The sequence below is a fragment of the Daphnia magna genome, linkage group LG7 (assembly GCF_020631705.1).
Source record: "Daphnia magna isolate NIES linkage group LG7, ASM2063170v1.1, whole genome shotgun sequence".
Lineage (NCBI taxonomy): Eukaryota > Metazoa > Arthropoda > Branchiopoda > Diplostraca > Daphniidae > Daphnia > Daphnia magna.
Genome location: NC_059188.1, coordinates 6,354,748 through 6,370,382, shown reverse-complemented (window position 1 = coordinate 6,370,382; position 15,635 = coordinate 6,354,748). Strand labels below are relative to the sequence as shown.

Sequence of the window (15,635 nt, the reverse complement as noted above, 5' to 3'; positions counted from 1 at the left end):
ACCTAAAAAAGATGGAGAGATGCGAATGTGCATCGACTACAGAGCTTTGAACAAAATTACTGTTAAGGATAAGTACCCTCTACCTAGGATAGATGACACAATTGACGCGTTGTGCGGATCTGTTTATTTTTCAACATTGGACTTACTGAGCGGGTACTGGCAGATAGAAATAGAAGAAAGCGATAAACACAAAACATATTTCATTTGTGAATTTGGCCAATACGAATTTAATCGAATGCCATTTGTTTTAACAAATGCTCCCAGCACTTTTCAAAGAGCAATGAATAACATCTTGAAAACGGTATTGTACAAATTCGCATTGGTTTACCTAGATGACATCATAGTGTTCAGTAATTCAATTACTGATCATGTGACACACTTGGAAGCAACTTTTAGACTCCTTAAACAAGCAGGTTTAAAGTTGAAGAGGAAGAAGTGCGAATTTTTTAAAGAAGAATTAGATTATTTAGGATACATCGTATCCGGGAAAGAAATAACACCTAGTACAGTATCCTGCACAAAAATCCGAACACCGATTTAATTTTTTAAAGCCACCTATTGGCGGGGTAAAGGGTTTTTGGTTTGTTTTTCTTTAAGAGGGAGGGTAGACGGGGTATGGACACATAGGGCAGGGTTGGGTAAGTCTAGACATTTTTTTTATGCCTTAAGGTATTACGCTTTAAGGCAAGTAACAGGTTGGGACATTTTTGCAACCCCCAGGGTGGTGTGTTTTTTTAAACGACAGTTGGAAATGTTGGACTTAGGCTGTGTTATATTCTATACCCAAATGAATTAGATAGCTGCCTGTGCACAATGTTGTCAATACCGATGGCATATGTGTAGAGGCTCTGATTGCGACGCCGTAGATCAGTGTTCGATTCCCGATACGGAATTGCGAAAATATTTGGTATCGTTATAACATTCTTCATTCGAATTTGCTGGTAATATTAATTACTTTAAAACGAAGGGGTTTATTATTTTTTTTAATTATTAAATAAAAAAAAAGCACATATTGCTCGATAAAAATTTGTTTCATATATAATCGATAATTTCTCTTAAGGTAACCACAATTATTTAACACCTCATCTGGAATCGAACACCGATCTCCAGTATCACACTCAGAAACGCTACACCTACGCCATTGACAACGACGTAAATGTTCACAGGCAGCTGAAACATAAGCTAAATTGTTTCGGTAAGAAACATTACTAAGCCCAAGCCCTAAATTTCCAACTGTCGTTAAAAAAAAACACCACCCTGGGGGTTGCAAAAATGTCCCGACCTGTAACTTGCCTTAAAGCGTAATACCTTAAGGCACTTTTTTTAAATGTCTAGACTTACCCAACCCTGCCCTGACGTGTCCATCACCCCGTCTAACCTCCCCCTTAAAGAAATACAAACAAAAAACCCACTACCTTGCCAATAGGTGGCTTTAAAAAATTAAATCGGTGTTCGGATTTTTGTGCAGGATACTGTACAAAAAACATGTGCTGCATTCGTTGTCCCTACCCGCGGCTATGCCGCCGGGAAACTTGGCTGTAACTTGGGTCCCTTTCTCACCATTTGACCCTGTCAAAATATCCGACGGCATAGCCGCGGGTAGGGACAACGAATGCAGCACATGTCGGGGGGTGATCCAATATTTCAAAATGATCCTTTTTTCCATACAACAACTATACTTTTTACAAATTAAAAATCAGAAAGATAAAGACTAGTTCTTTATCTTTCTGATAAAAAAAAATTAACCTCGTACGAGCAATCTTAGTATTTTAAAGAAATTCACGCGCGAGACACCGTTAGGCCTATCTCGCGCGGGTTAAAACGCCGTTTTTGGACCGAGGTGATCCAATACCTGGCGTGGGTACTGTATATTAGTTATTTCAGATTATGCCAGTAGGTTGGTTTTTACAGTTCCAATGAGAAATCAAACTGCCCAAACAATTGCGAAGGTTTTAGTTAATAAAATATTTACTAAATATAGATCTCCAGAAGTAGTTCTAACAGACCAAGGTACTAATTTTCTATCCAGTCTGATACAAGTGGTGTGTAAACTATTCAAAGTCAAACAAATAAGGACTACGGCCTATCATCCACAGACTGATGGATTATTTGAGAGGTTCAATCGAACTCTCTGTGACATGCTAGCTTGTTATGTCTCAGACCAACCTGCTAACTGGGACAAATACCTTCCGTTGGTTACTTTTGCTTACAACACAGCAAAACAAGCTTCAACTCAAGAAACACCATTCTTTCTATTCTTCGAACGAGAACCAATAATGCCCAATGATATCAAGATTAACAGAAGATACGAGACCTATGAAGATACTAGTATGGTGTATTCACAGCAATGGGGAAAAGATCAAAAACTGGCAAGAGAACATCTCTTCAAATCCCAAACAAGACAGAAAAAATACAACAATACCGTGGCTAGCAGAAGAACCCGAATTCTTTGGCTAGCTGGTGTTTTGTTGTTCACTCTATAAACGTAAAACTTGTAAGTTTAACAAGATGAAGTGTTGCGTACGAAACTGTGCAAGAATCACAAGGATGGAGTTAAATTTTTAAGTTTTCCTAAAAAGAAAATTCACTGTTCAAACGAAGTACAACATCTCTAGAATTTGCGAAGGAAAGCGTAATAGGTTTACACAAGCTAGCTAAAGAATTCGGGTTCTTCTGCTAGCCGGGTCGATCACAAAAAAGGACTCTTAAACAAAAATTAACTACAAATAAATTAGACTTAAAAGGAGATGGAGGGGAAAATTTGGTTATCACCAAATGAATTATCACCAAATGAATAGCGAATCGACTGTTAGGTACAACAGTGAGGTAAAACATAGTTATAGAGAAGAAAACAATATTTTAAAAGTGAAATGGTTGGTTTTCCCATAAGACGCTGTAGACAGCGCGTACCACAGATTGGACTAGCGCTCGGCCCCGCGCTAATCGGGGAGTTTTTTAGTCGATCCGGTGCGGGGATAATCTTAATCGGGGAAGAGATTTCGGTGCTCGGTGCGGTGATATCGGTGATCAGTGCCTTCCCCGATTATCAATGAATAGTGATCTAAATTGGCAGTTGCCCTACGGCCAACAAGAAAAAAATGTGACACAAGTCCAGGGATGCCACGGAGCGGAGAATTCTCCTTTTTGTGGAGAATTCACGAAATAATCTAAGCATGTAGAGAATGGATTCTCCACGGAGAATTGCAACAAATTGGGTTATTTTTTTTATATTCGAAGTTAAGTCAAATCTATTTTCAAAAGTAATCATTTTCAATTTAATTAAGTGTATAAATGTAAAACGTCACTAGAGGCGCGCGCTGCCCTATGAACTGTGAATGACCTCAGCACCTCACTACGTCACTAGTCAATACTACACGTCTACACTACAGTGTACGTGTACTAGGATGTAGCAAGCACTTGCATCATGTAGCAGACTTTTTTTAACTGTTTTAGCTTTTATCGACAGCGAGTCAGCGACAATGAATGAAGATATTGATTTTATAGAGGAATATCCGCTAAGAGCTGAAACCGTTAATGCGGTTGAGCATCAAGATGAACGATTGCGTTCTTTAAGCTCTCGAAATGCATTTCCTCCTGTGAATGCAGCTTTAAAACGGAACTCACAAAAGCAGCTGACATCATTTTTCAGTAAGCCAAGCACTGAAAAAGTAAGTTGTTTCCATTAGCATTATTTAACCACATTTAATAAATCATTAACAACTAGAAAACTTATTTCTTCTCATAAGACAACTGGAAATGTCATAAATGAGGATTATGAGATTCAGAGCAATATGATCGTAAACACTGAGGAAGAAATTGATCTTCTTCGTGATGTAGAATCCTTTTCTGATACCAGCAAAGAAACCTCAACAAATACTGTTGAAAATGTTGATCGAGCTACCCTTGTTGAAAATGAAACAACTCTTCAAAAAGTATATTGAGTTTTCATAATCTGAAAAGACTATGCGACCCTGCCCGCGCTGAAATTGAATGGCGATGCCAGGCAATTTTGCCACTAGAAGACATTGGGTTGACAAGCGAAGGCGAGATTGAGCTGCTGGATGCAGAATCTTACTGGTTGTCAATTATAAAAATGACGCTGTCTGGAAAACCAAGATTTCCGAATTTATGTGCAATTATTTCATTTCTTTTTTCAATTCCATGTAGTAATGTAATTGCCGAAAGGGCTTTTAGCCTACTTAAGTTAATTAAAACTGATATTTGAAATCAAATGGGTGAGGAAGTATTGGATTCTTTAATGCAAACCAAATACTGGATGAAAAAAGAGCGGAAGACACCAGCGGAAATGGAATTTCCCAGTCAATTATCGAAACGGGTGCAATCTGTTAGAGCGAATAAAGCATTAAACACACTTCCTAAATCCTAGTTCCTAATCCCATTTCTTAAGCTATCTATCTATGTCATTTAATTTAATCAAGGAAATGTTCTAGGTCTACCATATTCGATCCTTAATTTTAAACCCAGTTTAAAGTGTATGCAATCTAAATCTAATAAAGACACCCAGAATTGACTTGTTAAAACGCGGTTTAAAGCTTTTTTTCTTATTAAATATTGTTTGCGCAATTTTAAATAACTAACTAAAAGCAGAAACAAACCATAATTGTTTGCTAAAAGCTAAATGTTTTTTTTACCGCTAGGTGGCGTGATCCAAAAAAAAATATAGCTGAATGGAGAAAAACGGAGAATCGGGCAACCTAGCTGGAAGAATTTAACATCACCCCGTGGCAACACTGCCCCAGTCACGTGATTCTCGTTGGCCTATCAGAACTCAAGGTCACTGGTAAGGCTAACCCCCTATGGCTGTAGCGGTGCTATCGGTGCAGCACCGATTATAGCACCGTTCCGCACCGAAAAAAGAAATCCCCGCACCGAACTTCCCCGATTCCTTTTAATCGGGGAAGCTTAGCGGTGTCCCCGATTAGAATGGGATCGGGGCCGAGCCCTAGATTGGACACACATTTGATTTTCGCATTTGCGGAGAATGCGCAACGTAGGATGTCCAACTGCTCCATAAAGGAAAAAAGTATTTTGTATTTGTATTTGTATTTGTATTTTATTTTATTTGGTATTTGAGGTTTGGGAGAAAAAATGTATTTTGAAGGACGAGTATTTTAAAATATAGTATTTGTATTTTTCAAATACTCGTTTTTTTTCAAATACGATACACTGCAACTAACCATGGAAGATTGTGACACAGATTGGACAAAATGTCAAGATGAACTAAAAACATTTATCACAAGTAACGATCCCCTGGTGCAATCACAAGTATCCGTAGGAAACTGAAGTAAAGTAACTAACAAAGGCCAAGCTTTCGAGTATACGTCTGATTTCACCATTAGACCGTTCAACACTAATGCTTGCATCAAGGCAAACACAATGATGCTTATTCTACAGGAATGCGCCAACACCAGTTCAATTTGGGGCACTTTTGAACACACAGGACAGCTCATGGCAACAGACAGAACTGGCCTACATTCACCGGCGTCAGACAGAAAATGTTTCACACTAAAATTAGGACGTCTGAGTTTAGGACATTGCCCCGGTTCAAGTAGAAAACAACAGTTTAGCTTCGAATATCGAAACCCGCAACAAATACGGACGCTTTCAGCAGCAGCCATTATAGCGCTTCACACTCAACAATCATTGGACGGAACACAACTCCCACCTATACCACTGTTGGTTTATTCTTTTGTCAAACTGTGGAAATCTGGCAACTGCTCCCCTGCCTCCTCTACTTTTTCCCTCTTACTCTCCACTCTCTCTTGTTCTCAGTTCTCCATATAACTTGAAGTGTTTAATACCGTGTATGTCGTTTATGTAACAATCCAGCAAAGTAAGAAGACACAGTGAATAAAATTCTAAACCGTGAAAGATAGACTCAGCTAATATTCAACAACCACCTCTTCTCAAAAGAGAAAGTAAAGCAAACAACGAAAACTTATCCACACCCTCCACACAAAAATCTATTTCATCTACTTCAAGCACCACAACGACAGTAAAACCGACTACAAAATTAAGCACAACCACAATTAAATCAACAATAGCCACAACGGCCATAAAAACGACCGTTAAAAGCACACCACCGATAACTAGGCCTACAACAACTACGAAGCCTACGACTACAACTACTAAGCCTACGACTACAACTACTACGCCTACAACTACAACAACAAAGCCTACAAACACAACAAATAAGCCTACAACTACAACCACCCTGCCTACAACTACAACTACCACACCTACAACTACAACTACCACGCCTACAACTACAACTACTAAGCCAACAACTACAACCACTAGGCCTACAACTGCAAGTACTGAACCTACATTGCCCTCAACTACAACTGAAACCACGTCCACTACACTATCATCAACGACAACTATGACAACAACAACAACAACTAAATTAATAAGCCATTCAACAACACCTCCCACAACAACAGAAAAAATAGAAGATCCTCCAGTCACGAAAGAGCACACCATTAAGGAAGATGCAATAATGGAAATTATTGATGACACTGAAAGAGCTCAGCAAGAAATACCCGAGGCAGCATCTTTAACACTAGAACAAGTACCGGAGGTACCAATAAAAGGTGAAACAGAAAGCGGTCTACCCCAAAATATAGAAAAATTCAGTGACAAAGTTAAATTCGAAATTTCAAAAATGCATGAGCTATATAAAATAAGTATAGAAACGGAAAACGAAAACAAAATTGCAAAAGAAATCCGCGATGTATGATTGATGTACCATCAAAGTCAACTTTCCAAGAAAGCTTCAATCATGCAATTACAGATTCTGTAACAGTTCCTTCTCTATTTCAAGCTCAATTCATATTTTATCTTGTGATTACAGCCTTGATTTTTTATTCTTAGAGTTTCAGTCTTGAGCTGTTTCTCTGGACTTCGCTCTGGGAAGGTCTTTCCAGTTGTTTGATGAGCTTTTTTTCCAAGCTTCAAGCTCATCCTTGAGTTTCTTCCCTTTGGAATAAAGCTATTTATAACTTAGTTCTGTTTCTTTTTTTGCTCTAAGAAAAAGATCGTATGCAGTTATAGCTAATTCATCTGTTAGAACCTTCAGTGCCTTTGATAACTGATGGAAGAATTTTGCTGCTTCAGGGTTGTCAGGAAGTTAAGAAGAAATCTAGTCCTTTTAGTTTTTTTAGCTTTGTCAAGTTCCTTTCCCTTTCCTTCAGACGGCAGCTACAAGACAACACGCACTTTAGTTTAACGAATAAATATTAAAGGAAAAATCTATTGCCCCTCAACTTTTGAGGGACGTTTCAGCTACTGCACCTCAACTCTAGATGGCACTAGTCACGGGGAAGGGTGGACCTATGTAACTTATTATTTTTTTTTTCACCGCCATCACCTTCAGTATCTCTGTTTATTGCTTTTTCCATTACCCTTGACTTCTGTACAATGAGATTTATAATTAAAAAAAAGAAAGAAAAGACGCCCTTTTTGAATTTAAATGGCCTTGAAAATGGTCATCAACGATGAAGTTAGTCAACACGAACCCTCGCATCCGCACGGCGGTGGCCTTTAATGAGGCGGAAGGGGTGATGAGGGCCTAACACACCTTGTTTACCATCCGCTTGTTATACAAAAAACGACACAGCACAGGCACACAGCACGGGCAGAAGGACCACTCTTGCCCATAACTAGTGCCATCTGTAGTTGAGGGGCAATAGGCACGACCAATATTAAATTTATGTATTACTACTTCGTAATCTGTGGTATTACCAAGGTATAGAATAGATGGTAGGCGTACTCGAGAGGGCGCATATGGACCAAAAAATGATATTCTGTAAATGGCAATGTTTAGGTCGAATGGGGCAGATTTTGCATGGGTTTATATGGGACTACCACAAATTAATTCATTCAACTTTTAGAAAAAAAATAATTTTACTAAAATAAAATCTGATTCATATGTAGAATTGTTTTCTTTATACAGCTCATTTTATTTAAAAGGTGTTAAAATTTTTTGATAATTACTAAAAATTTAAGAAAGGAAAAAGCCTAATTAGGCGACAGCAGCACATTTTGTGGCACTACTGCCAAGAATTTTTAAAAAGGGGCGGTCCTTTGGCATTAATTTTTTTATGCTTCGAAAGCTTGTCAAACTGCGGGACTTGCGTGGAGGTAAAATTTTGAATTAATTTTAAAATTTTATTAATTTCCGCATAGTTTGGTTTCGCAACTAGCGGGTTACTTCCGCAAGCCCCTTCTTCGTAAGCAGCCATGTCAACAGATAAACATTTTTCTTCGCTCATAAGTTGGGTCAAATCGACAGTGAACCATACGTATCGTACAATTGCAATGCAACATGGCCTGATATACATAAAAAGGAATAAAAATTTAAAAAGAAGATAAATACATAAATTAAAAAATATAATAATATAAACAAAACTCTCGTCCTCGTATCAGTGTCTTAAAAAATTGGTACTCCTCTTCGCTGATAATGTAATAATATAATATACAATCAAAATATAAAAAACTGCCAAGAACTTCTGATCTTGCCAAAAATACATTGCGGGCAAAGCCTTATAGCCAAATCCTACAGGATGAACATTCCATCTCCTCTATAGATCTGATTTGACTTTGAAATTGTAAAAAAAAATAGCACAAATAACATTTTAACCTGTTTTTTTCACTTGAAATATGTGTGTAATATATTTAAATACGTTTGTTACGCATCGTCATGCAACAAGAATTGATTGAAAAATATCATATTCGGGAAAAGGTTGGTTTACTATCAAGCCAATTAGCATTTGCATTATATAAGTAGAGATCAAAATTCAGCAACAAACACACTTGCATATTTTCAACTCCAAATACAAATCTCCAAAATGGAAAATTTAGGATTCGCAATGTTAAGCTTCTTAATTTTGATATGCTTTTTGTGTTGGGTATTGTGCTGTGGAAAGCCTAGAGTAAAGAGCAAGATATATCTACTCAAAAGCCCAATCACGGATGAAGGCATTAGAGAAGCCGGTTCCGCTAGGAAACAAAGGCATGCGAGAAAGCCCGAGGAAAGTGAATTTGCTTTTCCTCAATTGTTCAATGAACCCTTTGTCGAAGAAAACCTAGACGATGTCTCTTATAAACAGAAAATTGATAATAAGAAAATAGATGAAGTTATTTTAAAAGGCGTACTTTGTCCTACCACGGAGAAAAATATAACTTTTGGAACGGAAGGGAAAACAAACAATGAAATTTCTATCCCGGTGGAAGCAGTTTGTCAAAACCATCTCCCATCCAACATTCACATTCCTCATCAGACCGACGAACTGACACTAGAGGTTTTCGAAGAAACCGAAAAAGGAGACAACAACAAGAAGAACAGCCGCAAATTCATATTAAAAGACATTTTAAATCCTGCTACGGAGGAAAATGTGATTATAAATCCACCTATTGAACACATTGAGAAAACTAAAATAATTCCCTCTTCCCATTGCAAACTGGAACATACAACAAAACCTACTCAACGGAATAGTTTACATTCTTTGTCAGTTGACCAAAGTGGAATCGGAAACCATGGCCCAAATAGTTGGCGAACGACTGCGTCTTGCCCAACACTTAACCTGTCCCAAGTAGAAACTCTGTCACCGGACGGCGAAAGAAAAGTAGCTTCTATAGCTTATTGTTTGTACTTTACTTTAATTGAATATTTTACCCCGGCGGTAAAAAGTTACCTATTGAGAACAAATCTTTTAGACCAGTGGAGTACGAATAATGACAGTGGAAAACTAATCTACAAGTTAATTTACGAAAGAAAGAACAATGTGCATTTTTTAAGTACAATATCTATTGGGCAACTGTACAAGGCCGTACAAGGACATAATGCTGTTTGCCATGTAAAGTTACCATATGTATTTATGCACTGGGAAGACATTTTCCGCTGTTGGGCCACGGTTTGCGATGTTGTAAATGACCCTGCAGCTGCTTGTAAGATACGGACAGTGCATAATCGCGTGCAAAGACTAGAAATTCAGCAAGCAGTAGCAGCAAGGTCATTGCACCTCCCATTAAAAGTTTACGATGAAGGTGATGACGCCTTTGGCATGAGTGAGATTCTTTATGGATGTCTTTTAAAGTTCATAGCACCATCCCTAAGAAATTTTTTAAACTCAAAGCCTCACCAGTTTCCCTCAACTTCTCTTGACGTTTTCGAGAACTTAAAACAAATCATAGCTTCCCAAAGACAAAACATAGATTACTTGGCCAATGGAGGATATTCGAGAAATGACTCAAACACTCTCAACATGTCTTTCTCGGCAAGAAATCATCTCTGTCATGGAAATTTTTTTAACATTTTCCGTGATTGGGAACTTTACCTTGTTTCGTGGCTCCAATTATTGGATGTCATTAGAGAAGATAAAGCAAAGAGTAAAGTGAAGTACATATACGATACCCTGATTAAGTGTAAGAAAGAAGGCCGATCAATTCACCCAGCGATATTTGTTTTGAAGCCTCTATTTCAGTAAGTAGGCTCTTATCTCTAATTGGTGGGAATTGCTAAACATGCCAGCGACAGAAATTAAATTTTTCAGCCTTTGCAGGCATACATCTTGAATTGTTAAAAAATGGTGCGTATGGCATCACCCATTTCTACGGAGTAAACCTACCGAGCAAGAGAATGGCTTCTTTGCAAATGTGAGGACACCCCGAAATTTCACCTTTCTTGTTAATTAAACCACAGACTACGAAGTAAAGACTGTGAACGATTCCATAATCCTGAGAGGAATCGTCTGAAGCTAGGCTCCTGCCTACCGCTAGGGGTCAGGCCGTACGGTTTGGGACGAGTTTTAGTCATTTTCCAGTTTCCCTACTGATTGCGTGCTTCACACACACGGAATATTAAGTAATGTAATGCTCAGAATTTTTTGGATTGTACACCATAATTTGAAAGAGCCCTTCCCTGTTTCGCATGAATTAATTCAGAATATTCCGTTAAAGTTTGGGTGCGTTTTAAAAATGATTTATTTAACCCTCTTTTCCCTTGAATATCTAATTTTAATATGAAATCGTGAAGCGCTGGTGCGTTTTCTGACAACATAAAGAATCGCGGGAAAGTTCTTGGTGTTATTTACAAAGTGTATTTCTAAGGATACGTTTTTGTTTGTTTATGTTTTTTTTGTGTTCATAAGAAGAAAAAAAGGGTATTTATAAATTTTGGTTATTAATACACACACAGTCTATCTTTTAAAGTATGTTAATTTCTAACATTGGTTTGTTTAGAATATGCCAAACTGTTGTATAGTTCGCTGTAGAAATGGCCATATAGCTAAAGCCAGTAAAGCTCACGAGAAACTGAATCCTAATGTAATTAGGTATTTCCGAACCCCAAAAGAAGAAAATCTATTGGTATATGGTCACAGAGAATCATAACGAAGAAAGTATTTGAGCTAGGTCCATCGTCAAGGATTTGTGAAGAACATTTTTTTGATGAAGACAGAATCAAACACGATGAAATTATCATTGGAGGAAACAAAATTATTAATCCAAGAACAAATTGGAAACTAAAGAATGGTGCGATTCTAAGTATATTTGAAGGTATATGTATTCCACAAACATATGAGATATTATCATTACATTGTCTTGAACACGTATTCAATAACTAAATATTCCTATATTAGACTCGTCCCTTCAACATTTACCTGCTACTGGGAAAGTGATTCCTGAATAGGGAAAGGATTGCCGGGGAAGTAGAACCCCGACAATTATGACCCGGAGAAATAGGATTTAAAAAAGCCATGGAGAAATAGGCTCGGTGGAATAAGACCCATTTTTCATACTTTCTTTTAAGGGCCCTATTTCTCCGCTAGCTGGGTCCTATTTCTTTCCTCCGTAGGTCCTATTTTATCTTCGTATAGGCACGGGTTATATAGTTTTCAGCCGACAGAACAGCGTTAGCGTTTATGCATACATTGAAACAGCCAAAAAAAAATTTTTTTATCTCCGATTTTTTATTTTCTTGCATTAATACATTGCATATAAAGTGATTTATATAGCTCATGTTATGAAAAATTGATGAATGTTCTGTAAGCTTGGTAATGTTGAATACCATCATACGTGTTAGTTTTCTGCTGCATTCTTGCACCCTTTCCCGATGTAATAGGGTATGCATTACGTTATGTACGATGCATTACATTAATAAACAATGATTGCTGTTTAATTTTTGTTAAATTTTTTTATGAACCACACAATATAAAGTATTAACTTCTAAGTTTCTGGTAGCTATGGAAGATGACCACTGTAAAAATTTGGTAGGAAACAATTACCAGTAAGCGTATTTGCAAGCAGTATCCCGCAAATAAATACCTTTATCTTTGTCGGTTCTAGAATTTTCTTTAATGAACATAAATGACTTATTCATATTGATGAGCTTTTGTTTATCGGAATTTATTGGTTTGGATCACTATCTTTTCAGTGAGTCATGGATCATTAGTAGGGATGAACCTTGGATTATGTGTATGAGCTGGTGAGCTGGTGAAGAAGCGGTAATTACAAAGGGGATTAGCGGTTGTAAGACTTAAAGCTTAACATAAGTTGTGGTTGATAATCCTATCCCTAATCCTAATCCCTACTCTTACATGGAAAAATATACAGCGGTGAGCAACAAAGCCCATTTTCTGATTCGTTGATCAGATCAGCTCCGCCTCCTCCAAATGACAGAAATGTTATAAAATAGGAATTATGTTCCTGAAATGGTAATAGTCTTTGCTTTCCTCTCACGCTCATACCATGGCTCCATCTACTGATCGTTGTTCTCACTGCGATTTTGTGGTTTCTTCTAAGAAACAATTTTGCTTGTGTCTTCGCTGTAAAGTCCCAATCCATCGGGCAGGCTGTGGAGTTTACTTTCCCAGAGGTGTTTCACCTACATGGAAAGAATTCTCTATTGCCTATAAGTGTTCTACGTGCATAGGTGTTCCTGTTTCCTTTGCCGTTGCCGTTCCTGTTCCCGTTGCGGTTCCTGTTGCCGTCGCCGTTGCCGTTGCCGTTGCCGTTCCCGATGCTGTTGCCATTCCCGTTGCCGTTGCCGTTGCCGTTCCCGATGCTGTTGCCGTTCCCGTTCCCGTTCCCGATGCCGTTCCCGTTGCCGATGCTGAAGTTGCTGGTCGTCCAAAACGGAAGCTGAACAGGGATGCCACGGAGCGGAGAATCCTCCTTTTTGTGGAGAATTCACGAAATAATCTAAGCATGTGGAGAATGGATTCTCCACGGAGAATTGCAACAAATTGGGTTATTTTTTTTTATATTCGAAGTTAAGTCAACTCTATTTTCAAAAGTAATCATTTTCAATTTAATTAAGTGTATAAATGTAAAACGTCACTAGAGGCGCGCGCTGCCCTATGAACTGTGAATGACCTCAGCACCTCACTACGTCACTAGTCAATACTACACGTCTACACTACAGTGTACGTGTACTAGGATGTAGCAAGCACTTGCATCATGTAGCAGACTTTTTTTTAACTGTTTTAGCTTTTATCGACAGCGAGTCAGCGACAATGAATGAAGATATTGATTTTATAGAGGAATATCCGCTAAGAGCTGAAACCGTTAATGCGGTTGAGCATCAAGATGAACGATTGCGTTCTTTAAGCTCTCGAAATGCATTTCCTCCTGTGAATGCAGCTTTAAAACGGAACTCACAAAAGCAGCTGACATCATTTTTCAGTAAGCCAAGCACTGAAAAAGTAAGTTGTTTCCATTAGCATTATTTAACCACATTTAATAAATCATTAACAACTAGAAAACTTATTTCTTCTCATAAGACAACTGGAAATGTCATAAATGAGGATTATGAGATTCAGAGCAATATGATCGTAAACACTGAGGAAGAAATTGATCTTCTTCGTGATGTAGAATCCTTTTCTGATACCAGCAAAGAAACCTCAACAAATACTGTTGAAAATGTTGATCGAGCTACCCTTGTTGAAAATGAAACAACTCTTCAAAAAGTATATTGAGTTTTCATAATCTGAAAAGACTATGCGACCCTGCCCGCGCTGAAATTGAATGGCGATGCCAGGCAATTTTGCCACTAGAAGACATTGGGTTGACAAGCGAAGGCGAGATTGAGCTGCTGGATGCAGAATCTTACTGGTTGTCAATTATAAAAATGACGCTGTCTGGAAAACCAAGATTTCCGAATTTATGTGCAATTATTTCATTTCTTTTTTCAATTCCATGTAGTAATGTAATTGCCGAAAGGGCTTTTAGCCTACTTAAGTTAATTAAAACTGATATTTGAAATCAAATGGGTGAGGAAGTATTGGATTCTTTAATGCGAACCAAATACTGGATGAAAAAAGAGCGGAAGACACCAGCGGAAATGGAATTTCCCAGTCAATTATCGAAACGGGTGCAATCTGTTAGAGCGAATAAAGCATTAAACACACTTCCTAAATCCTAGTTCCTAATCCCATTTCTTAAGCTATCTATCTATGTCATTTAATTTAATCAAGGAAATGTTCTAGGTCTACCATATTCGATCCTTAATTTTAAACCCAGTTTAAAGTGTATGCAATCTAAATCTAATAAAGAAACCCAGAATTGACTTGTTAAAACGCGGTTTAAAGCTTTTTTTCTTATTAAATATTGTTTGCGCAATTTTAAATAACTAACTAAAAGCAGAAACAAACCATAATTGTTTGCTAAAAGCTAAATGCTTTTTTTACCGCTAGGTGGCGTGATCCAAAAAAAAATATAGCTGAATGGAGAAAAACGGAGAATCGGGCAACCTAGCTGGAAGAATTTAACATCACCCCGTGGCAACACTGAAGCTGAAGCGTCGTGAAATCTTTGACCCTTCCCATGTCAAAGTTTGAAAAAGGGGTCCTATTTCACCGGGGCCTATTTCTCCATGGCTTTTTTTTGGGTCCTATTTCTCCGGGTCCTATTTGTCGGGGTCCTATTTCTCCGGCTACCCAGGGAAAGAGGAAAGCACCTATGGAACGTAAGCCTCTGGGAAACATATCCAACTATAAACAGCACTGTCGAAGTGATGGAAATTCAGTTCGAAAGGAAAAATCCATCAAGCAAGCTAAGCAAACTCATCAAATAACACAAGAATCAATTCCAGTGACATTAAATAAAGGAAAATTTGTTGCTGCTGTTGGACAAAATCACATGAATCCCATTGAGATAAACAACGAAAGAGAAGAAACCCTACAGCTGGATTTCGACACAGCCTCACTAGAATCAATTCCCATCACATTAAAGGAAGACATAACCGCTGTTGGTGCTGGTGGAAAAATTTACATTGAGACTTTATCCTTGGAAACAAACGAAGAAAAAGAAATAAGCGTACAGCTTGATTGTGAAAAGATACAACTACCGGCCCCGTCATGGAAAAGAGAGCAAGTGCTCAACATGGAATGTGTCCACTATTTTGAAGTGATTGTAAATGAAACGGCATCGCAATTTAAAAAACGGCAACAGTAGACTTCAAAAACAGGAAAATAAAAGCTACTGTTATTTCCCGTGAACTGTTCGGACAGGATCTTAAAGAAAGGTCTTTTAAATCAACCTCAGAGATTGAAACATTTTTGAGCAAGCTACATGGAGAAAAAATATGTCCAGGAATAACGCACAACCCAGAAAAA

The 15,635-nt window shown here is 37.9% G+C and overlaps 2 protein-coding genes across 2 annotated transcripts; both read left to right on the top strand.

Annotated features, from left to right (window-relative positions):
• Positions 1 to 3,458: 3,458 nt before the first annotated feature.
• Positions 3,459 to 4,270, top strand: LOC123474443. Its single transcript, XM_045176655.1, has 2 exons — positions 3,459 to 3,668; positions 3,747 to 4,270. Exons 1-2 carry the CDS (start codon positions 3,480 to 3,482, stop codon positions 3,939 to 3,941), a joined length of 384 nt encoding a protein of 127 aa, XP_045032590.1. The 5' UTR covers positions 3,459 to 3,479; the 3' UTR covers positions 3,942 to 4,270.
• A 9,226-nt stretch (positions 4,271 to 13,496) lies between these two features.
• Positions 13,497 to 14,380, top strand: LOC123474442. The gene is made up of 2 exons (XM_045176653.1): positions 13,497 to 13,724; positions 13,803 to 14,380. Exons 1-2 carry the CDS (start codon positions 13,536 to 13,538, stop codon positions 13,995 to 13,997), a joined length of 384 nt encoding a protein of 127 aa, XP_045032588.1. The 5' UTR covers positions 13,497 to 13,535; the 3' UTR covers positions 13,998 to 14,380.
• The last annotated feature ends 1,255 nt before the right edge of the window (positions 14,381 to 15,635 follow it).